The sequence below is a fragment of the Doryrhamphus excisus genome, chromosome 5 (genome assembly GCF_030265055.1).
Source record: "Doryrhamphus excisus isolate RoL2022-K1 chromosome 5, RoL_Dexc_1.0, whole genome shotgun sequence".
Classification (NCBI taxonomy): domain Eukaryota; kingdom Metazoa; phylum Chordata; class Actinopteri; order Syngnathiformes; family Syngnathidae; genus Doryrhamphus; species Doryrhamphus excisus.
In genome coordinates, this window is record NC_080470.1 from 16,954,478 (window position 1) to 16,979,698 (window position 25,221).

The 25,221-nt window shown below is 39.7% G+C and overlaps 1 protein-coding gene across 7 annotated transcripts; it reads right to left on the minus strand.

Annotated features, from left to right (window-relative positions):
- Window positions 1-18: 18 nt before the first annotated feature.
- On the minus strand, window positions 19-23,593 carry prkacba (protein kinase, cAMP-dependent, catalytic, beta a). 7 transcript variants are annotated; one of them, XM_058072245.1, is made up of 13 exons: window positions 23,109-23,593; window positions 22,952-22,993; window positions 22,276-22,385; window positions 19,648-22,179; window positions 14,970-15,031; window positions 14,651-14,779; window positions 14,285-14,383; window positions 14,131-14,213; window positions 13,553-13,679; window positions 13,112-13,207; window positions 12,291-12,413; window positions 12,036-12,200; window positions 19-5,117 (listed from the first exon to the last, which is right to left on the minus strand). In XM_058072245.1, the coding sequence occupies exons 4-13, from the start codon at window positions 19,778-19,780 to the stop codon at window positions 4,992-4,994; spliced, it is 1,143 nt and encodes a 380-aa protein (XP_057928228.1). In that variant the 5' UTR covers window positions 19,781-22,179; window positions 22,276-22,385; window positions 22,952-22,993; window positions 23,109-23,593; the 3' UTR covers window positions 19-4,991. The 7 variants fall into 7 exon arrangements, with proteins under 7 accessions (XP_057928228.1, XP_057928226.1, XP_057928230.1 ...); XM_058072243.1 differs by lacking the exon at window positions 22,952-22,993; XM_058072247.1 differs by lacking the exons at window positions 19,648-22,179; window positions 22,276-22,385; window positions 22,952-22,993 and adding an exon at window positions 16,922-16,930 and having other exon boundaries at window positions 23,109-23,588.
- Between the last annotated feature and the right edge of the window lie 1,628 nt (window positions 23,594-25,221).

The following is a 25,221-nucleotide window of genomic DNA, read 5'->3' on the forward strand; positions in this document are numbered from 1 at the left end:
ATTAACTAGAGAGAGAACCCAAACTGATGTTCTTTATTCAAAGGAATGAACAGACACTGGGAAAAGTGCCTTTGTTTACATTACATGTGACAAAACATTCCACACTTAAAGAACTGTGGATTCACACAAAAAGATGCGGCAGGATCGATGTACAGTACAGGCGCTTTGGATGGAAACATGCTCAACATCAGGGTGTTCATTAGCAGATCTTGTCCTATGAGAAATATCAGGTAGCCACAACAATATTCTGCTCAACCCCACTGAGCTAAACTGGGGCTCAATGTGAACAATGGGGTCACCAACGTCAACTGCCATTAATTTGTGTCTGTAGGGAAATGATCATTGATGACATAATTTAAGTGCTTTCAAATGTCAATAAAATAGAAGAAAATTAATAAGAATAAAATATAATATTGCATCAAGTTAGCCTACAACACAAGTACCTTCATTCTGCAAACCTTTTTGAACTGGATTGGGTTTGCATTGCGTCTCATCTCCAGGGACTCAAGCACCATGATAACTTACGGGACAAAGACGTTGAACCAGGGGTGTCCAAAGTGTGGCCCGCGGCACATTCTAAAAATGTAATTTTTCAACAAAAATAAAAAAAAAACAAAAATAAAGTTGTCATCTGCCAAGAAATCAAAATTTTTCACTTATATCACTAAACTGAGATGCAGTTTTTTTTAAAATATGACTTCCTACAAAATATCAAAGTGGCAAAGTTGAATCTTTCATTTTTAGTCCAGTATGTGCCCCCTTGATGTGAAAGGTTTGGACACCCCTGCTTTGAACATTTGCGTGATTTCTTCCAACAAAGTGTGACATCTAAAACCTGAGTGTTTGACCTGCATGGAACAAATACTGTCATCTTAAAAACTTCAGCCTATTTTGCGGCGCTATGGCAAGGCTCCGAAACAAACAAGCAAATGTGGCTTCTGTGGTTAAACAAGAGGTGAATAGAATATGGAACACTCTTTGTAGAATATGCATTCGTTTGGAACACATTTTATAGCTACTAGTGGGGGCAAGAATTACGCTTCAAGGAAAAGTCCTATAGCTTTGTACACAAGAATGACTGGACAGGAGAAGCAAAATGGTCACCTCCATACCTTTTGGACACTTTCTGCATCCAATACTGTAGTGGAGTGGATATACTGGAATACTGGAGTGCAGTAGTCAGATTATGGAGGGAAATGTTACACAATGGAAAGTACAATACATTCAGTGCTAAAAAAAACAAACAAGCAAACCCAAACAATATCAAGTGTTAAACAAAAAAAAAACCCCACAATATTCAATTGGAAGAGCTTTGTTTGATTTTTTTAAAGTTTTTTAAGCTGTAAATGAAGTATATATCTATCCTAAACTGTAAAAACATATGGCAGTGAAATGTGCTGCTAAATCACAATCAGCAATAAAAACTACATTGAAAATCCATTAAAAATGACAATTATATGTGTGTGAAACATTAGCATTCTGCATGATTACGTCTGCAATGGGAATATTTGTCAATGTGCAGCAGATCACATACTACCTCATTAGTTTTCCTGATAAAATTATATCTCAAAAAGATTCTATACAATTCACTTGCACTCATTAAATATAAGAACTATGGGACGGGAAAAATCTCCTGTGCCTGGATGTAGGCTAAAAATGCTACAAATTATAGGCAGTGTTTCCCACAGGAGTGCAATCTATTTGTGGCGGCGGTGGGTGATGTAATTGTTGCTGAGTAAGACGTTGTGACTTCTGGAGTGCCAGTGAATGCAACAATAAGGAAGCGTGGCTCCATGGAGGACTAGAGATGTGTTTGTGAGTTGGAGATGGATATACCGTATAGTGTTGGCATTGCACTGCTGTTGATGCGTTCAGGTCAGAGAAAAGTTATTAAACAGCAGACTTTGGTTGTGTAGGAACGCTATTTTTAGCTCCTCAAGCCATCATCACAAAGATATGTGTTAATGATGCTAAAAATGTAAAGGTAATAAAATAAATGAGTTGCCACTATTTACATTTGACAGCCCTAATACAAATACAAATTAACTTTATTCAACAGGTGCCTGTGGGTGCTTTTAAATCCGCAAGAGGGGGGCCACAGCAGACCCCCACTGCTCGTTGAGATGATTGCTTGTTGCCAAAAGCATCTTGACTAGATTTGTTGCAAGTCAATTCTTTGGAAAAACTGTTATGTTTTTATAAGCGAAGGCAAAGCGGTAGAGCCAAATTTATGAATAATGGGCCGCCACAATTAAATGAACGTATGGGAAACACTGCAATAAAATAACATGAATGACAAATTCTTCATATTTCAGTCTTGTCCCATCCATCTGCTTCAGAAAATCACATTTGGTCATGCTGAAACAACCACAAAATGCCTCATGTGGTTATAATCACAAATTCATATTTCTATCGAGTGTCACACAATGAATGATAATCAATAAACTAACCAAAACAAGCATGTAACTTTTAACTTTGTTAACTTTGTTAGGTGGGAGGGGCAACCAATATCCCTCCTATCTGGCCAAAAGTTGAAATCCCTTCTCCATAAGATTCCTGTCAGAATTTCATTGTAACGTCTCAAGTCGTGTAAAAGAAGTTTTCAGCTCAAAAAGGAGCTTGTCCTGTGCCGTAAATGTGCTTTTGTAACTGCAAACGTTGCCAAACTCCAGTGCAGATTTTCATTCATCTTTTTCAGCAACCAATCACGGCTCGCATACATACAACACATTCACATCTATGGGTCAATTCAATTCTCCAGTGAACCTAAATGACAATTTCCCTAAGTTACAAAATAGATTTCCCCAAACTCCGCCCACTTGGCCCGCCAAAAAAAGGAAGCGGACCAGCATGCTAAATCATATTGTGAATCTTATGCTTGTGTTTATGTGCATACCTTTGAATTTTGGGCACAGATCAAGGCACAAATGATAAGGGAAGCACATTGCATTGTGGTTAGCATTGTTTTTAGCATTAGCATTCCAGCTTTCTTCATGTGTTGGACAGCAGCGATTTGAAATGTGCATTACTGACATCTACTGGACTGAAGTGGAAATGTCATCCAGCGTGAGGGCTTCCATGAATGGACTTGCAGCTGCGAGGGGTGAGCTTGGACAAACAAAGAACACTTTAGGGGGGGTCCCAATGCAACTTTTCACTTCCGATACAATACCAATATATATTTATTATTATTATTATGACTCATGGTATAGTGTGGTGAGGAACGGTAGGTATGACAAAAAGTGAGCCATTTACTTGTATGCATGTGGGGTAGTTTTATCCACAATATAGTGGGAGCGAGGCATAATAAAACCAGGTGCTTTTTTTTTTTAGGTGCTCTGTTAAGCCTTCAAAGTCAACATCACTCACCAGCGATAGGGCCTGGCCAAGTAATTCCAAGCCCCATGGAAAAAAAAACATATTGGGAACGCCCTTTTCTTTTCACCTATTTTTTCTGAAGCCCTTCCATTTAGGCCAATGGTTTTCAAGTTACAATGGGCATTTGTAACTTGGATTGAATTAACTTGAATTTGAACAATCCACGTTTAAATTCTGGTTGCTAACAATTCTTGATTCCGATGGGGAATCGGAATTTCTATCGGGGTGAAATATCTGAACTTCTCCAGGATTTTTTCCAATTGTAGGGACTTTTGATCTTTAATAGGTATATACCGTAAATATAGGCATTCAACTTGAATATAGATTTTATGATTATATATTATTTGTTTGTAATAATGTTTTACATCGTTCAATTTTTTAATGGAAAGGGTAAATTTGCAAAGATTCCATTTATAGTTGATAGTGCTAGCCATGACAAGCTAGCTCTCGCAGTTCAGCCTCATTTCGAGAAGTGATGCCATTGGAGTAGTCACTCAGGTAAACAAACATAGCGGTGTTTTGGAAATGTGTTTATGTTTATTGTATGTAAGCCAAATGCAAAAGAGTGTTCCTTCATAGCAGTCATCAGTGAAATGATTATTGAATGAACAAAATCGAAGTAGACGTGGATTTGGACGTCCATCTCGTTCTCTGTGCTTGCTTCATTTGTTGCTGTCTTAAACCTCTGTCTTTTGCAAAAGAAGACAACTTTACAGTATCATTCAGATACCGTGAACATCCAGCAGCAACACGACACTTTGGTATGACTACTATTTTGATGAAAAATATACCGAACAAAGTCAACCACCTACCCTCAGGAAGTGTTTGTTTACTCTGCTTTAGCTGAGAACTATCACCCCAATGAGGTCACCTCCAGAAATGAGGCCGAGTTGCTAGCAAGTTCATCATGGATTGCGCCATCAAGTATAAATGTCATTTTTGTAAATTTAAAATAAAAAATGTAGAACACAATTACTAAGAATATACTATATAACATATTTAAGCAAAGTTGATGAATCTCTTTAAAGACTAGCGACTGACTGTAATTTGGACCCGCTCACTTGCAAAGCACTGTTGAGGTGCCCTTTAGCATGGCAGCTCCTACTGCTCATGCGCATGCCTGTGTAACATGTTCCCTCTACAGTGAATGAATAGTGAAGGCTATTATAACTGAGTGTGTACCTCTGTGTGAACAACGATTATCTGCGACCAAATCAACGGTCTGAAGCGTTGACTTGTCAGTGTGGCTCAGAGCTTAATATTCAAGTGAAATCGACAACAAACAATGACACTACTCAAAAAAGACAAAATGAAATACCAGCTGCTACTATTTTTCTTTGTGCCACACAAGGATGGGCATTATTTGGAATTTCATGGAAAAAAATGTGACTAGAGAGGATAAGATGGTGTGGATTGTGAAGTGCGTGTGTATGTGTTTGTGTGTTGAAGAACACGCAAAAAGGACGTGGCAGAAAGGACCTCATTCAGGTGTGTGTAACAAAAGAACAGAGCATTTGTTTTGGACACATGACAGCCACAGTTCCACCTGAACTCCTAGGAAAGTGCAAATATCCCCGAACACGTGAGCCCTGATGGGACCTGTCACCCACTCACTAGAATTCAGCAAACTCTTTTGCGCACTTTTCTGTTTGCGAGATACGAATGTCCTCCTCTTCATAGTCGTCAAAGTTGCTTGTGTCCCCCGGTCCTCTGCACTTGGGTAAGAAGGGTGCTTCAACCTAAGAGTAAAGCTGAAAGTTACTAACAGATGCACAAAATACTTACAGTAGCCACGTTTACATGAGGAGTTTTTCTCTTTCCAAATGACCTTTCCGAAAGCAATGGTATACATGGAAAGGAATATTCCAATCTCTTGTCTACATGCGCTGCTATAATCAACCAGAATAGTCAATGAGGCATGTGCAGTAAAACGTAAACACCAACATCACGTGATACCGACTTCCTCGAGTTTTTCTTTCACTTGTTGGAATAACTCCGTATTGCCAGTTTTTCGTTCGTCCAGTCTTGAAATTTAGTTTGAATCAAAAACAAACTTTCCACAGCAGTCCAGTGCCGATTGCTCGCCTCCATTTCTTTTTTTAAATCGAAGAACATCTCAAGCTGTGTGTTACGTCATATCTCAGCATTCGCTGAAAGAACGCACCCGAGAACAGGAAAAGATAAAGTTCAATCTTGCTAATATTTTATAATTAAGCTTGGTACATGTTTTTATCGATATATATTTTCTTTTTGAATAAAGGTGGACTTCTGAATGGCGTATAGAAGGGTTTAGATTCTGTTCCACAGATGGCTGTAATACACACGGAAGCTGCTTGCCAACCACCAATAAACAACAGAAGAACAAAAAATACCACAAAGAAGAAAACACCCTGACAACTTTCCGTTTGAGCGGGTACAAGATACCTCAATCGGATTGGGGAAAAGGAATATTCCACCCCCGTGAATCTGATTATATGTCCAATAGGATTGGCAATTTTCTTTCGAAATGAGGTGTATACAAAGGCTACATTCTTTCCGTTTGAGCAAATAACCCGAATGAAATTGGAATATTTGGGTCCATGTATACGTGGCCAGTGATTCCCATGCATTCATTTATGCATTGAACTTGGCCATGTTATAAGGGACCTGGTCTGCTAGACAATATGAAGACGGAGCAGGGAGGGATCAGTGTTGCCAACTCATAGTAGCGAGTGATTAGACCTCTCTAGATATATGTTTTCAAAATGGCGACTCTGACATGAAAGTAAGCACAGTAATCCCTCGTTTATCGCAGTCAATTGGGTCCAGACTCAACCTTGGTAAGTGAATTCCTTATTTATGAAAGGAATATTTTCATAGTTAGAGCAAAGAAAGCCTGTTTACCACTTTATATGCTTTTTAGCATTATTGGAGCCATCTAGACATGAAATATATATCGTATTTTCTGGACTACAAGTCACTCCGGAGTATAAGTGGCACAAGGCCAAAAATGCATAATTAGAAAAAAACATACATAAGTCGCACTGGAGTCTCAGTCACATTTTTTGCGGGTAATTCATTTTACAAGCTACTTGACCAAAACAGACATTACGTCATCTAGGAAGGCAAGTTCTAACAATAAAAGAATAGAGAACAGGCTGAATAGGTGTAAGATATGCTAACACAATGGTTATTGAGCTACACAAAAAATAAACATGAACAGAAAAGGTGTCCAGTATTTATTTTAACATAAACAGTTTTTTCATTTATAAGTCGCTCTGGAGTATAAGTCGCAGGAACAGCCAACCTATGAAAAAAAGTGTGACTTATAGTCCGGAATATACGGTAGTTACATTGACTATTACCCAATATAGTAGACATAATAAAATAATAAATAAGACCAAACACTGTGTATATGGTACCATTGGGAGAGTTTATTGTTGTTCTTTTTAACTTCGCTGCAGTGGCTATTGTCGCATCAATATTGTAACATCACTGAAACCTAGTGACAAGTGTAGAATACTACATGTCAACATGCTATCAATGCGTCTCCTGAAAGTCATAAACTTGCATGTTTTTAGTAATAGTCAACCACAAAACAGAGATGATTTATTCATATATTTTTGAAAAACCACGTTAGAAGCCTGTTTTTGCCTACATTGAGCATAGAAATGGCTAAATGAAGTAAAATACAAATAAACGGCCTTCAGAAGACACATTCATGACATAGTGATGTGTGGTATTTGACACTGGTCACTAGGCGTCAGTCATATTGAGATATAATATAATGATGAGACAGTAGCAGACACAAATGTGGGCTGACACAAAGTAACTGTCTAAAGGTCTTATTTTCTATTGGCTAATAGGAGTGTAAGGTGTGTGTTATATGTCTAGACGGCTCTAATAATGTTCAAAAACATATTTAGAAGGTCATAGGCAGTTTTTCGATGCTCTAACTACCAAGATATTCCATCTATAAATCTAATTTGTCGGAAATCCACTTACCACAATCGGGTCAAAAAATAAACACAATTTTTTTTTAACTCACAGACAGCTCTGTTTAATTTCTGAAATGTAAGAAAATCTAGCAAAAAAAAAAGGAACAGAAGAAATTTCCTTTGTATTTCTAAACATATTTTTATGCGTTTCGTGTTTTTTTTTTACTCACTTTCGACAAACGCTTCATGTTAAATTATGCTAATTTGAGGACTACATCCCACCCTCGGCCATCTCTGTGTGGAGTTTGCATGTTTTCCCTGTGCATGCGTGGGTTTTCTCAGGGTACTCCGGTTTCCTCCCACATTCCAAAAACATGCTAGGTTAATTGCCGACTCCAAATTGTCCATAGGTATGACAGCTGGGATAGGCTGCAGCATCCCCCGCGAGGATAAGCGGTAGAAAATGAATGAATGAATGAATGAGGACGATATCATCATTAAATACTGTAAGCAAGCCCTTCTTCCAAGAGAGGTCCTATCCAGCAAAGAAAACTATCCATATGCTCAGCGAACAGATCTCGGCTGGAGCATTGTGGGTTGCTCAAATCCAGCAAGTAATTATAGTGATGCAATAGGAACCAGTCACAGAATCATAATACGACAAGTTACTCCCACTGTACAGCCATCAGATGAGCTTAAAACAAAAGTGCACTTTGTGTGTAGAAACCGAGTTAAAGAGATCAACTCAAATCAAACTCAAATCAAAGTTCTAGAGTCCGACTTTGTGGATCACACGGCAGATGACAATCCAGTCTCCCAGGAAGACCTTCTTTTCTTGTCAAAGGCGAAGGAGGGAATAACACAAAAGGAAGATGGCCACTACGAGCTCCCGCTTCCTTTCAAGACAGAAAAACTCATTCTCCCAAACAATAAACCGTGTGCGGTCCACAGGCTTGCCTCATTAGAGCGACGACTCAGGAGAAATGAGGAATACTACAAGGACTATGTCCATTTCATGAATGACATAATAGAGAGAGGAGATGCAGAGAAAGTTCCAAAGTCCAAACTCGATAACCAACCAACATGGTATATTCCGCATCACGGAGTCTACCACCCCCACAAACCCGGGAAGATCCGTGTGGTTTTCGACTGCACGCTTCCAAGAAACCTCTCTGAATGATCATCTTTTGACTGGACCAGACCTGACGAACACATTAGTGGGTGTGCTGTGTCGATTCAGAAAGGGTCCAGTAGCCATAATGTGTGATGTTGAAAGAATGTTTCATCAATTTCATGTTATAAAGGAGCACAAGATTATTTAAGGTTCCTATGGTGGGACAAAGGTGATCTGGACACCAAACCCTCAGTGTACCGTATGCGCGTACATCTCTTTGGTGCAGCTTCTTCACCAGGCTGCTCCAACTTTGCACTGAAACATCTGGCAGCAAAGGGCCATGGAAAGTTCAGCGAAGAATCAATTAAGTTCATCCAGAGAAGCTTTTACGTCGATGATGGCTTAACAAGCTTAAAGTCACCTGCTGAAGCCATACATCTGGTGACAGAGTCAAGAGCCTTGTGCAGTACAGGAAAATTGCGACTACACAAGTTTGTGTCCAATGACAAGGATGTCATTGCCACAATACCACCAGAAGAACGTGCCCAAACCAGGGATCTAGACATGGCACTAGGGGAGCATATCGAGCGAGCCCTTGGAGTACAGTGGTGTGTCGAAGCAGATGAATTCCGATTCAGGGTCATCGTCAAGGATAACCCACTGACAAGAAGAGGAGTACTCTCCACTGTTGCTTCTGTCTACGATCCATTAGGGTTTGTAGCCCCCTTCATCCTAGTCGGCACACAGATCCTTCAGGAACTATGTAGAGGTAAAGTAGGCTGGGATGAAGATCTGCCTGAGGACATCCTTCCAAGATGGGAGTCATGGCTAAGAGATCTGCCTCAATTGGCAGCCCTAAAGATCCCAAGAAGTTATCTCCCTGCAAGTTTTGATGAGATCACACGACATGAGCTTCACAACTTTTCCGATGCCAGTTGCACAGGATACGGTGCTTGTTCATACCTTCGAGTGATAAGTAAAGCAGGACAGATCAGCTGCTCACTCGTCATGGGGAAAGCAAGAGTAGCCCCTACCAAAATAATGACTATCCCAAGACTTGAACTTTCATCAGCTGTGACTTCTGTCCGCAACGTGGATGTTATTCGCAGAGAGCTTGAGATTGAGAACATTCAAGACTATTACTGGACTGACTCAAAGGTGATTCTTGGCTACGTGACCAACGATGCGAAGAGGTTCCACACATTTGTAGCCAACCGGGTCCAACGTATCAGATCCAGTACAAGCCCCGAACAATGGCAATATGTCAGCTCTGCCAACAACCCAGCCGACTCCGCTTCAAGAGGAGTAAATGCAGCTCAGCTAAAGGATTCCAACTGGCTGAAAGGCCCAGACTTTCTTTGGCAGAAAATTCTTCCATATAAAGAGCAGATGGTGGGAGAAGTCGAGATCACAGATCCTGAGCTTCGCAAGACTCATGTCCACACAGTTAAGACAAAAGAACTGAATTTGATTTTAAGCCGTCTCAATAAGTTCTCTGACTGGTCCAGAGCAGTAAGAGCTGTGGCCAGGCTCAAGAGGTTTGTAAGAGAATTCAAAGGACTTCAGCCAAAACCCAACGAAGCAACAAACCTTGAAGAAAGAAGAAGAGCAGAGCTCTTCATTATAAAGCTAGTGCAAGCAGAAGCCTTTGCTGAAGACATCTGCATAATAAAGTTCCAAAGGGAAGGCCCTCAAACAAGTACACCAAGCTACATCGCTTAAATCCCTTCTTGGACACCGACAATGTTCTCAGGGTGGGAGGAAGGCTATCCCAGTCAGCCTTGCACTAAGATGTAAAACACCCTGCTATACTTCCCAAGAAATCTCATGTGTCAGCCCTGCTCATCAAACATCATCATGAGCGTGTACATGAACGAGTTAAGAGTGCACGGAATATGGATCATAGGATGTGGAAATGTGGTATCCTCGCACATTTACAGGTGTGTTAAATGTAGGAAATACCGACGAACAACCGAGGTTCAGCAAATGGCAGACCTTCCAGAGGAGCGAACAGAAGCATCCCCTCCCTTTACATACTGCGGCATTGACTGTTTTGGTCCCTTTCTCGTAAAGGAAGGAAGAAAGGAATTGAAACGATATGGATTGCTGTTTACATGCTTATGCTGTAGAGCAGTGCACATCGAAGCACTGGATGACTTGACAACAGATGCGTTCATGAATGCGCTTCGAACATTCATAGCCATCAGAGCACCTGTCCGCCAAGTGAGATGCGATCGGGGAACAAATTTCATGGGAGCAAGGAGAGAGTTGCTCAAGGGAATGGATCAGGAACGGCAACGAGCAATGGGTTGTGAATTTGTGATGAACGTCCCCTCTGCAAGCCATATGGGTGGAGTATGGGAACGTCAGATTCGAACAATTCGCAGCATCCTGACAATCATGCTTGACAAGTCTGCAGGCAGGCTTGATACCACAACCCTAAGAACGTTTCTCTATGAAACAATGGCTATAATCAACAGCAGGCCTTTGAGTGTTGAACATCTCCATGATCCTACTGGCCCAGAGCCTCTGACCCCTACCCATGTCTTGACCATGAAATCGTCGATCGTACTGCCCCCACCTGGACAGTTTTGCAAGGAAAACCTCTATCTGAACAAAAGGTGGAGAAGAGTGCAGTTCCTAGCCAACGAATTCTGGCAAAGATGGAAACGGGAATATCTATTAAACCTCCAACAGCGGCAAAAATGGCAAAGACCCTTAAGGAACTCACAAGTGGATGACATTGTGATCGTACAAGATGACAACTCACCAAGAAGTGAGTGGAAGCTTGCCAGAGTTGTGGAAACGTACCCCAGTCCAGACGGCATGGTGCGAAAACTGAAACTACTGATCACTGATACTACATTTGATAAAGGCAAATCACATACCAGATCAGTACACATTGAGAGACCTATTCACAAAGTGGTCACACTACTTGAAGCTAGTTAGATCACATTCACATGCATCCTAAGCATTTCACTCATTCCTAGTTTTGTTTACAAGAAAATCACAAATTACAGTTTAAGTGATTTGGTGGGAGTGTAAGTGCTGTTACAGAAATGCACTAAGAATAATTATTAAATCAGTTTATGAATTTAGTTAATTAATAATTTATTTCATTGAAGCTTAAAACGGGTTAAAATATTGTACATTATTGTAATTAAATGACAAATAAGTTAATGAATTTATTGTGTATGTTTTCGTTGTTCCCATGGCGGAACTAAATATTCTTGTTTGTGCTGCTAAGTGGCAGCATTAAGTGAAGGACAAAAGGGGAAGTTATAAACGCACAGCACGTCTTTTGCACGTACTGTCTAAGTGGGAAGCTAACAGTCATCCGGATTTCCAAGACTTTAAGGACCTCTTTTCACGACCAGCAGCCAACGAGGTATATATTTTAAGTTGTTAATTAGTTTTATGATATTAAGTTTCATTTGAATATGTTTGATATGACGGGATCATTTTTGTGACATGTACCGTTTGGATCCGGTTGAATGCAGTTCTCACGGCGTGAAGGCATGGATGTATGAGAAACAAGCTCATATATTAAACGCCCGTTTCAAAGAACTGACCTGTGTCTGTTGTCGTGGAGAGAGCTACAAATACTATTGAGTAGAAAGTCTTACCTTTCTCTCATAGATGGCAATCCAGTCTGTTGTGGAGAACCACTTGTGATTTTTGATGTCGTTTACACCATTTTTCAGGTTCCCAAATCTCTTAGTTAAGTCCACCTGTAGGAGATTTCTCAGCAAATCCTTCAGGTCGGAGGTGAAGTGGGAGGGGAATCGTACCTACGGGAGGGATTGAGGTGGTGCACAGTCAGCCCACTTAATTTGACATTAAAAGGGCTGAAGAAGCTTAGTGGTCCGTTCCCCTAGTACCTTGCCAGATACAATCTTCTCGTAGATCTGTATGGGCTGATCTGCAAAAAATGGAGGGTAACCAGCGGCCATCTCATACATGAGGACTCCAAGCGCCCACCAGTCCACAGCTTTGTTGTAGCCCTGGAAGGAGACGTAAGTATTTATGTACTTCTGAGATGCACGATAACTTTTTTTTTTTTTTTTTTTAATTTATGCTTCTCAAAATCGGTATGGTACCAATAACCGAAAACCTGTCACACTTTCCAATTGCTTTGGAAACATTTTCAGGTGGCTGATAAGGTTTTTAGTGTGCTTGATGTTTTTTTGCCCCATCATTGCACAACATTTGGTACAACGAGTCAAATAAAATGACAAAAAACTGTCTAAAAGCCGGTACACCTGCACAAAGACATATTTTGTGAACTAAAGGCGTACACTCAGGATCATATTTCATCACACCAACAGGCAATGATCATATGCTGTTGGTTCAGAACAGTACTGCCTGAACGTGAAATGTATATGTAATATTTTTGTCATTTTACCCCCTCAGTAGCATGCACCAGTGCCAAATAATTATCATTAGAGTTCATGTATTTATAAAGTTAAAATTGCTTGTATGACATAACTGTTACGCATCTCAAATTGTTACAATCTCACAGTACATGTGTATAGTGACAATAAAAGGCATTATATTCTATATTTTATTTTAAAAAAAAAACAATACCAAACAGAAGCCACAATAAATGGATGAGTGAAGCCACATACAAAATCCTAACCGCTGCATTTTCAAGCTTCAAATGCAGCCAACGACAGTATCTTACAGTGCAAATACAAAGTACCTTGCTGAGGATGATCTCTGGAGCCAGGTACTCGGGAGTTCCACACAATGTCCAGGTTCTGCCCTTTACTCTTTTGGCAAAGCCGAAGTCTGTGACCTTAAGGCAGAACAACATCAATCACATTTGTGGACTTAATATTCATATGCAATGCATATTTGTGATTCAGCTTTCAGGTTTAGATTTTTCTGAAAAAAAAAAAACCATTTCTGCGAAAACCCACCCACTAAAACTATTACTCAACTACTTTTTATGCAACCTAATTTCCCAATATGATCTAATCTAATAACTTTGACTTTCATTGCAAATGTTGATCTAAGGAAAATCTAAAGAATCTAAGGAGAATATCGATCAAGCTAGCAAGAGGATTCAGAGGGGGAGGAGAGAGACAGCATAATGTACTGAAATGTCATATTTATGGTCGTCTCATCCATCCAGCCATACCTGGATGTAGCCATGCTGATCGATGAGTAGGTTTTCGGGCTTCAGGTCTCTGTAGATGAGGTCTAAAGAGTGGAGGTACTCGAAGGTGAGCACTATCTGAGCTGCATAAAATCGTGCATGGTGTTCACTGAAAGAAGGAAGGGTGGAGACAGTGCTGCCTTTGACACAGTTGACCATGTGATCTTATTACAGAGGTTAGAAAACCGGATGGGAATCTCTGGTACTGCTGTAAACTGGTTCAAGTCCTGTCTGCAGGACAGGAAGTACTTTATGGGAATTGGTAATTGTGTCTCAGACCACCAAATGGTTATGACCTGCGGGACTCCCCCATGGGTCGGTGCTTCTATCAATAAATGCTTCTTTAAGGTTAGATTTGATGTCATTTCATGTAATAATTATTTTATGTTTTATAGAATGAGTCTACCCTTCTTTTCTGTAAAGCACTTTTAATTACCTTGTGTACAAACTGTGCTCTAGAAATAAACTTTGCCTATTCCAAGACGAACAAATCCAGAGTTGTAACATATTGGACCTCAAAAGTTCCATCCGGTGTATCTACAATATCATGGAATGCACACCTGAACCTTCCAATGCGTCTGAGGTGCGAGAACATCTCTCCGCCCGGCACATATTCCATTACCATGTAGAGGTTTGAGTTGTCCTGTTGAAGGAAGATAAGACAGTGGAGTCCAGAGGTTTTGTAACGGGAAGAGCATCAAGAGCAGCACTCACCTTGAAAGCATACTCCAATCTGACGAGGAAGGGAAAGGAGACGGCCTGCAGTATTCTCTTTTCATTCAGCGTGTGCTCGATCTGCTTCAACTTCACCACCTGCACAAGCAACATCACTCATTGACCCGATTACCACAACTTGCCTTGCTGTATGCTGTAAGCATTTTCAAGAATTCTGAATTTAAAAGAATTTTAAAAGCATGACTTGAGGATATGTGTTCATTTAGAATTGGAAAGTCGCCAACACCAGTGGCGTTCCCGTCACTATTTTAAGATCACAATGTTAAGCACCTCTCAGGGAGGAAGCATTCCATTTCCTTTCACGAGACGCACAGAGTTTCTTTACCTACTTTTACTTTTACCTACTTTTTGTTTGTCCAAGACCTTCATGGCGTAGAACTGGTTTGTTCCTTTATGCTTGACCAGCAGTACTCGGCCAAAGGAGCCGGTTCCCAGAGTCTTGAACCTGTCAAAGTCGTCCAGGCACGTTGTGCTCTGAGGAGCAAAAATTTTATCAATTCCAATTTAGTCTGGCTTAGTCTTAGCTCACGTACTGCACATGCTGATGGACACATGGTTTTGTTTTTTATATGAAAGTACAATTGTGAAACCTGCTGAGAAGGAAGTAGGTAGCTGTAAATTATCTAAAAGTGAAGATAAATGATCTGGTTTCATTTCATGATACCTGTGGCGGACACTCCCATTTTCTTAAAAAATCTTCTTTGGCTTTAGCTAAGAACTCTTTCACTGAAAAAAGCAGATATACATTATTAGTATATATTATTAGACACTCAAATAATATCAGTTAATATCAAACAAACAAGGGCGAATTCTGTTTTAAAGTCCGGCACATTTCAAGTACTGAGCAAGAAAGGACTACAAAACAGGAAAAACAAACCACAAGCCTCAACAGGAAGAGGAAAGTCATGAGCAGGAAATTATCAATAAAGTGATGCTCAGTAGATCACCGCTATTCAGGCAAAAAAAACCCATAAATTATTGAGTCACCTGAAAAAATAACACAAACCACCAGGACGTCACCAAATCAAATGCCTCCCTCACTCACGGTGCAACCAAAAATAACACAATAAGCAACACATGTGGAACTCCTGAGTCCCTGGCATGCTTTGCGGGTAATACTTTTGTATAAATAATAGTACAGTCGTCCATCACTATACTGCGTTTTGAAAACAAGCAATAATAATAATGATGGCTGTTTCATGGGTGACTATGGCCGATTATTTGTCAAAAAAATTGAAAGACAAGTTATGTAGTATGTAGTATTGTGATCACTGGGTATCAGTGATGTTGCCAGACATGCGGTTAGATGACCTCTCACAATGGAGAACGCCTACTGAGCTAACAAAGCCCAGCCGACATACCATGGCTGAGATCAAGTGGGGAAAAAAAGGTTCTCCTCATTCAGTGTGGAAGTGGTAAATGTTTGGCTTTCCTCCCAACTCCATTTGAAACACTTTATGGTTAGAATAAGTAAACTGGAGAGGCTAAGTAGCTAACTCGGTAGCTTGCTATGCTAGCGGCGACCATCTGTTAAGTCCCTGCAATGATGCTATAGCTTATTTTGATGCCCACGTAGCCCGCGTGGTGCAGTTAGGTTATGCTTCACATGAGTTGCTTGTTGTATTATTTGGATTGCACTGTGAGTGAGGTAGGAATTTGGGTTGATAAGCTCATGATTATATGAAGATTTTATGCACAAAATCCACACATTTGCAAGGTTGTGAGTGCCGAATCATGAATATGTGGTCATCTACTGTGGGTCATTTTGTTGGAAGGCTTGGCAGGACTGACCAAATTTAAAGTGAAGCTGTGATCGTGATATAATTATCATCAAAACAGGCAAGCAGGGCAACGAGGCAAAATGCAGAACATAAGAGACAATGCAGGGACTTGATAGAACATCATGAAAAGCAGACACAGCAGACATGAGTCCAGTCCAGAGTCACTGAATTATTGCTGTCTTTGCCTGTTTGGGGCTTCAGATCAGGGATCGTCCATTGTTGCCAGCTTGTAAATTGTACTTGGAATATTACAATATTTTTTGCAAACCTGATTATTATTTTAATTATTTAATATAGTTTTTTTTCCGATTGTACTGCTTTTGAAAAAATAATATCTTTTTTTTCTTTAACATTGACTTTATGCTGATAAAATATTTTTTCCTCACAATTTTATGATTTTATCCTAAAATTACAACTTCTTAACTACCACTTTTATCTCTTATTTTTATAACTTTATTCTCGCAATATAACAACCTAATTGTACATTTAGTTTTTTCCTCATATTACAACTTTTGAAATGCACTTTTTTTTCTTTAATATTTCAACTTTTTGCTTCAAAAACCTTTGCCCCACCCCAACAATATAAGGACTTCCCCCCCTCAAAACATTACCGCTCTTATTATTATAACTTTACTCTCCTAATATTTTGACATTATTCTCATAAAATGCCTGCTCTTTTCCTGTTTAATTGTGTTCTTAGAATGTGCAAAAGGGCCATACAAATATCAAAAAAGACAGCGGCGGAACGCACTTTGGACACCCCTGTATAATAAAATAGATCTGAGCCCAGCACCCATTCTGTGACTGAGGACATCTCAGAGAAAAGTCAGCGTACCAAAAGTCTCTACAAGATCGCCAAGGGTTTTCAGGAACATTGAGCCAGTTGGATGGAAGTGATGAGGAAGAAAAAAAGAGAGAAGGAGAAACATTCAAGACGTGTGATTCAATGTAACACACGCAACAGAATGGCACTGAGAAGACGGCATACAAACGATATCTCCCACCACCTGACATCACACCCTGAAGCACTATTTTCCTCCAAGGCCTACGGGAAGGCTAATTAGAAAAACAGTCAAGGGTGTCTTATGTAACGTTAGAACAATGACAGCTTTATTGTTTTCACATTACAATCGGTGAGTGTGTCTGTCTTAGTGTAATATGTTGAATAAGGACAGGCTGTTATCAGATTATACTCCAAAAACAGCAGAGAAAAGACTCCCATAAAACACATACACTACTGCTCAAAAGTTTGGGATCACTCGGAAATGTTTTTGGCCAGTCTGAGATATGGCTTTTTCTTGGCAGTCTTGCTATGAAGTCCAGCATCCTGAAGTCGCCGCTTCACTGTTGATACTGACACTGGTGTTTGACGGCTACTATTTAGTGCAGCTGCCAGGTGACGACCTGTGAGGCGTCTTTGTCTTAAACTACACACTCTCAGATATTTGTCTTCTTGCACAGTTGTGCATCGTTTTTCTGTCCTTGTTAGACTCAGTTTGTGCTGCTCTCTGAAGGGAGTAGTTAACAGCATGGTAAGAGATTTTAGTTTTAGTTTAGATTTTTAGATGGCTTTTCTAATCATCTATTAGCCTAATGAAATGATAAACTTGGATTAGCAGCCATACCAGGAGATTGATGAAGAGGACTGACTGTTGTTGACAGTAGGCCTCTATGCAAAAATGTACATCCTCCTTTGAAAATCATCTGATTCATTTAATTGTTTGTGAAATGGGTAAAAATGTTTGTGAAATGGAAAAAATTGTTTGTGAAATGCATGAAAATGTGTTTTTCTTTGGAATGCAAAGAAATATGCAAGTGATCCCAAACTTTAGAGCGGTAGTGTGTATTTGCCAGAAATGTGGAAGGAGAAATGACAATAACAAAACATAAAGAAAGTGGCACAGTACCTGGTAATTCAAACATTTGCCATACATTTCCTGGTTACGTACGTACTCCCATTAATTATTAATATTGTGCAAAAAAAGTAATTACTGTATTTTCTGGACTACAAGTCCCTCCGGAGTATAAGTCGCACAAGGCCAAAAATGCATAATTAGGTAGGAAAAAACATACATAAGTCGCACTGGAGTATAAGTTGCATTTTTTGCGGGTAATTTATTTTACACACTACTTGACCAAAACAGACATTACGTCCTCTTGGAAGGCAAGTTCTAACAATAAAAGAATAGAGAACAGGCTGAATAGGTGTAAGATATGCTAACACAATGGTGATTCAGCTACACAAAAAATAAACATGAACAGAAAAGGTGTCCAGTGTTTATGTAAGTTTTTTCATTTACAAGTCGCTCTGGAGTATAAAGTCGCAGGAACAGCCAACCTATGAAAAAAAGTGCGACTTATAGTCCGGAAAATACGGTTGTTATGTGTGTGATGCAGACTCACCTGAAGGCAGCACATTAAAAAAAAGAAATGAAACATTGTGAAAATGCTCTGAACTATAGAAAAATTAAACGTGAGGACCATCGTGAAGGATAAAGATGGTATCCTTGAACATGTAAAAGGATCTGCTCCTATAAAACACAGTGATAACTAAGCAATGTAGTAGTCTCATCATGACGACTTCCTCCTAGATACTTGTATAGATTCTGCCAATGATAAAAAAATGACTTATACCGGTATAAATGACAACGTAAACAAGCCGAGCTGATGACTGGTGAATACTATACTGTATACGATGAATGAAATACTACTGTCTTCGTGCGGAGAAGCGACGCTTGTGTGTGGCAGTATTTACTCAGCAGACTGCTCAAAATCATAACAAACACGAAACAATACCCTCCTGACCTAAACAGTTTGAAATGGCGATAAAAGTCAGTGAAATTTGGCTGAATTTCCTCTCACAAAGCTTGAGTGGAAGCTAACAGGGGTTAGCTTGTGTGGTTGCGTGTGCGTGACTCGGGCTCGATGAGTATGTGTTTTACGACTTCAATGTAAGAAACGTTTTACAGTGCTCGATGACCACGTCCAAGTTCTGAGTGAAAACATACGATAATAAATACGACATATTTATTTTTGAACATAGCCCATCTTATCCGTAAATACATTCGCCACATATACAGAACACATTTCTGTGACTGTCCTTCAGAATAAGAGAGCCACATGTCCACGTAAACAAAACAAGAGCGTCATTAAAAATATTAGAATTGCATGGGTGACTACATCTTCCTTAATCACAAACACAGGCTTTGCAGTTTGTTGAAGATTTACTTACTTTGTATATTTCCCTTTAACCCTCAATGCTGTTGCTCTAAAATGGCGCAATCCTGTGCAAGTATTGTGAGATTAAATCTTGGCTGCGTTATTCGAGACGCTTGTGACACGTCTAAGCGTAGTGCATTGTAATGCAACGACATGTCAGCGCAATATGTTGCTTTATTAGCTCACACAACACGGATCGCAGCATGTACTGAATGGTACAAACAGCACATATGCCACTTTTCTGTTTCGGTAACCAACTCTCCTAACAAAAGTAACAAGAGACAGAACCGATGCAGCTCGCATCTTGAAACGCTGACGTGCACGAGCGAGCAGAGCACTTACTTAACTTCTCCCACACGATGCTGAACTCGGAGACGTAAGGCAGCTCGTTGTCTTGTACCCTCTGCTCTTGGCTACTTTTACGACATTTGTGAAAAAGGCGACTGGCAAAGGACAGATCTTTACCCTGGGCCATATCGAGTTGAATTTTTAAAAATGTTTTAAGAGAAAAGGCTGGCGAGTAAAGTCAGGGTTTCCAGGCCCGATGAGAATCAGCAGTTTCCTGTACTAAGTCGAGTGCTCTGCAATGCTCGGCTAACCACATCAAGTTAAGCTTCCTGTTCAAGCACTTCACTTTCAGTGACTGTCCCACTGCATCTTTTCTTCTTCTACACCATCTCCACTTGAATGAAAAGCATATTATTAGCATGAACTTTGGTTCCATTTTTTTTGTTTTTACCCCCAGCTTTCCAACTTTGCTTTTAAGTAATGTAATTACATCGATCGATTATATCACAATATTAAGAAATATTTCATCAGTGTTTCCCTTGCATTCATTTATTTGCTGCTGCCTGTCACTAACAAATTTGTACCGCCACAGATAGATTTTCAAAATCTATTATGTTTTAACTAACTTTCCGATTGATTCCCCAATTTTCTAGGTATGCCCACAAAGGCCATAAAAATTAGACTATGACATCACATTTTTTTAAAGTCATAACATTATGGTAATGGTAATATTTCATTCGAACATGCATCAGATTACAATTGAATGCATCACATAATTAGTTCATAGTTCCACATGTCCAAAAGAAGTAGGAAGAAGCAAAGCTTATTAAATCCTCGCCCTCCATCTGGTTCTTTTACAATCTGTAACTGTTACATTTGTTCACTTCCTGCTTTCCTAATGTACTTTAAGTTTTTTTTAAATTTAATTTAATTTTTGTCACGTACCAAAGTACGAGGTGTATGACTATACAATGACATAATGGGTACCATAGTAACTGTCAATATAGTGATATGCATAGTACATCATGACTGGTTCAAGACTCTTATGAAATAAAAACTAAATAAAGTTGTGGTTTGTGAAAATTAGGTTGGGGAAAAAATTATAATATGAAAATAGACAAATAAGAGAATAAAGTTATAATACTACAAAAAATGATGCTTCTCATTCCATTCCAAAAGTTTAAATAATTGTAAATAAATGTGAGGGAAAAAAAGCAAAAAGTGAAGTTTATATTAATAATTGGCTTCATTATGCATTTTTTTTATCTTGAAATGTATCTATGTTCTGATCATATCTATGTGTTGCTTTACAAAATATCATAGTGGCAAAGTTGCATCCTTTCTTGGGAAAAAGTTTGGACAACCCTGGCTCAACCCCACATACAGGTTTTTTTGCTTTTTCTTTGTTTTTGTGTGTGATGCCACCACGGAGGGGCACCAGTGATGGCAACGAGGGAAAATGTGATGACGACCACCAGAGAAGTAGAAAGTTTGTTGGACACAATTTGTTGCTTTTGACTTACATATGACTTTAAGAATGTTTACATATTAGAGTTAAAACATCACCCGATGGCAACACGTTGACTCAGGAACTGATTATTTTATTGCCACGATTTGTGATGGGGTAAAAGGTTTGTAAAAATGACCAAACAGGAGGGCAACCCGCGCAGAAGCTGAAGTGTCCTTGTCGTTCATGTTTTTTCTTTATTGATTGGCTCAGAGAAATCACGTGCCCATGTAGTGAAGCATGCTGGATCATTTAGAACAGCCACTTGAGTCACCAAACATACCCCATATAAGGCCCAGATCATGTCAAAAACTTTCCGCAATTTTGTAACACCCTTGGGCACACAGAGATAAATTATCAGCACATTACTGGCTTGTTCTACGCCGACTTCAATCTAACTACACTGGAAGAAAAAGAAAAGCAACTTTATATTTGTGACACGTGACTTTATAAGCCAGAGAGACAAGTCCTAGGAGACTTCCAGACTACTCTGGCGCTGTTAGTCTGAATCTAAACATAAACATACGTCTGTGGAGTTTGCTGTTTGCATGACAGCATCATGATAACAGTAAACACGGCCACAAGACAGGAACTACTGGTTTTCAATAAGACACCCTTTAGACTGCTTGGATTAGAAAGCAGGTCAAGATCGGTCCACTGTGTGTGTGTGTGTGTGTGTGTGTGTGTGTGTGTGTGTGTGTGAGAGAGAGAGATGGTCCAGTATGGATAAGATTATCATAGACAGTACACTAAACACAAGGGGTGGGCGGATCTGCCCAAATATTAACAGTAGGGGTTTGCGAGACAAGACAAAACATACTGTATGTATTTGTGAAAAGCGCTTTATAAATAAAATATATTATTATGTTACTTCTGCATCCTGTGTGTATGCTAGCGGACTGCATGGCTGACAAAGGGCTCACTGCGTTCATGCCGTTGTTCTAAGGAGCAAGCACGCCAAGGTGCTGTAGAGTGATCTCTCTTCCTCCCTGTTTGTAGGCAAGGAAAGCAGTTTTTCCATCAAGTGTTGATATTTCATACTTTGTTGGTGGGTCTTTAAAGGCACCAAAGTTGCTGAGCTGCAACATAAATACAACGTCTCCATTGTTACTCAGATTCTTTCTGTTCATGGATCATATGTCATTATTATCCATTAGTGTTGAGTAACTATTCACCGTTGATCCGAAATCGTTGGAGAACGTCAACATCTAGCGAGCAGGGTTTAGAGGGGGAGGAGCAAGTTGTGTGTCAAAATACACGTTTATGGGCGCCACACCGATGGAACCTGCGAGACAGGGTCATTATCACGTGCCACCATACCACAAAGCGCCATGCAAAATTCATGTGTGTCATGAAGAAAATGCTGGCTTCTGACATATTAATATTGTATGTAATCGGTATTACATTAATACCAACATTTACACTACGAAGCTCCCCATGGAATCTATAAGATAGGACAGACCTCAACAAGTGCAACTACTCTGAAGGCAATTATGTTTTATGTATTATATTTATATATATATTATTAGCAAGCACTGCCATCACTGTAACTGTAATGCACAAGTAAACACCCTGCATTTAAATTCAATTTTTACTGTGAAGGCCTTACTTTCTTGAAATATTTCACTGTGGTGAATATACAGACTGTATGAGTTTGACCCTTTGAACTCTCAAAATAAATACTTTTCAAAGATATTGTGTGATTGCAAAGGTTAAAGCGACGAGCTCATTAGTGTATTTGTAGTGGGGAACACTCACAATAACACATACGCTCATTAACTGGATGCTCCTAAGATTTCAATATAAGGTTTTTGTGTAATTACAACATAAATAGACGCCATGGAGATGTACCGACTGAACTTGTCAACTGCCCTGCCAAAAATGGTCTGAGTGCTGCAATGATAAGAGTACAGTACAGTTAGTGCAGCATCGGCTAACGCTGCTGAAGCCTCATCATTCACGCACATTAAAGTCCACATTTAACACCATCTCACCGGTGCTTGCTTACCGCTTTCTTGCTCATTGCCCTTCTTGGCAGTGGCTGTGTTCCCCATGGTGGGAAGACAGGCGATGCACAGCTGGCTAGGAGCGATGGTGATGGTGGTGGTGGTGGTGGCAGCGGGAGCTAGCAAGCTAGCTAGCTAGCCAGCAGCTCCTCCTCCGTTTGCTGGCTAGCAAATTTCAACGAGCTGCCCGACGAACGACGACATCAATGCGGCCTCGTTGTCAGCACAGCCTCGATGTGTGTTCCGTATGCACAGCTCCCATCCGACCTTCACCAAAATGTCCGTTCAAGTACGCCTTCGCGGGATGAAAACGTGATCCACACTTTTCACCTCTGCTTGATGTCGTTCTATGCTGCGTTCACGTCGTGTAGGAATGCCCTCGTCAACCTTCTGGTGCTTTCACGTTTAGTCGAAAATCACATGTATTTTTCAAATCTATGACACCATGCAACAACAAATTAGATACGTGGGGACCTGGTAGCAAAATGTATCTCGCAAAAAAACATCTCTATCACTGACATATACATCTTCCTATTTTGAATGGTACCTATTCCATAACGAATGAGGTACTGTGAATGTATCATAAGCTTGAAACATACTAATAAAAACAACTATGGGTCATACCAGCTCCCCTTCAGCTCTATTACTCTATATCTACCTAATATCATTCCATGCCTGCAACTGAGAGATAAGCCGGGCTACCCTATTAGTGATATGTGAAGCCAACGCTGACTTCTGAAGAACCATGAGCGGATACAGTCCAACATTAATAACTAAATATCAAAATAATATAAGATATTTTTTGTCATTAATACATAAAGGGTATATCATATGCTAATTAACAAGCTGTGTCTCAGTATTGCCATTGGCCAATGAAATAATGTTCGAGCAGATGCTGAAAACAACACACCTGTGAGATGGACATGAGAACTTACTACTTTCATATAAAATGCTGAAGCTGGTTGATGCTACATGATTTCATGTGCAATGTTAATAAAACTATATACAGTATATGTACAGCATATACATCAGCAATGAGAGCCTCCTCTGCTCCTTGACGGCTAGCTTCATGGTAACATTCTCCTACGGTGTCGGATCAACATTTGCAATAAAAGTGACTGTTATCATTATTAAATTAGATTCCACTCTATAACCCTCTCCCGCTCTCTTCCATTGCCATTGTTGCGACACCATCCAGGTTTAAATCCTAAACATGTCTCACACATTTATGAAACTCATTGAAAGTATTTTTCTGTAAAATGCTGTTGTTCTTGTAAAACATGTTTTTGAATTGTATGTCTAATAATTATAATAGTTTTACCTTATCAGTGGTGTGAAAAAGTGTTTGCCCCCTTTCGGATTTCTTTGTTTTTGTGCATGCTTGCCACACTTAAATGTTTCGGATTGTCAAACAGACAACACAAACACAAAATGCAGTTTTTAAATGAAAATTTTTATTATTAATGGAAAAAAAACCCTACATGGACCTGTGTGAAAAAGTGATTGCCCATCCTGCTAAAACATAACATAACTGAGATTAATTGAGATTTATCAGTCTGTAAAAGGTTAAAAAGCCATTTCTTAAGCTTTGCGACACCAGCAAACCACAGTGAGAGCCATTATCCACAAATATCAAAAACATGGAACAGTGGTGAACCTTCACAGGAGTGGCCGGTCAACCAAAAGGACCCCAAGAGTGCAGCAACAACTCATCCAAGAAGCCACAAAAGACCCCACAACAACATCCAAAGAACTGCAGGCCTCACCTGCTTCCATAAAGGCCAGTGTTCATGACGCCAAGACACCGGGGAAAATGCACAGCCACTGCTGAACCAAAAGAACATTAAGGCTCATCTCAATTTTGCCAGAATACATCTTGATGATCCCAGAGACCTTTGGGAAAATACTCTGTGGTCTGATCAGACAAAAGATGAACTTTGTGTCCCATTACATGTGGTGTAAAAGTAATGCTGCATTTCTGAGAAAGAACATCATAACAGCAGTCAAATATGGTGGTGGTAGTGTGATCTCCTGGGTTGTCATCTTCTGATGCGCTTTTTTTTCATGTTTTAATTGTATTTTTGACTTTTTTTTAAACTAAAGAAAAACTTAAAA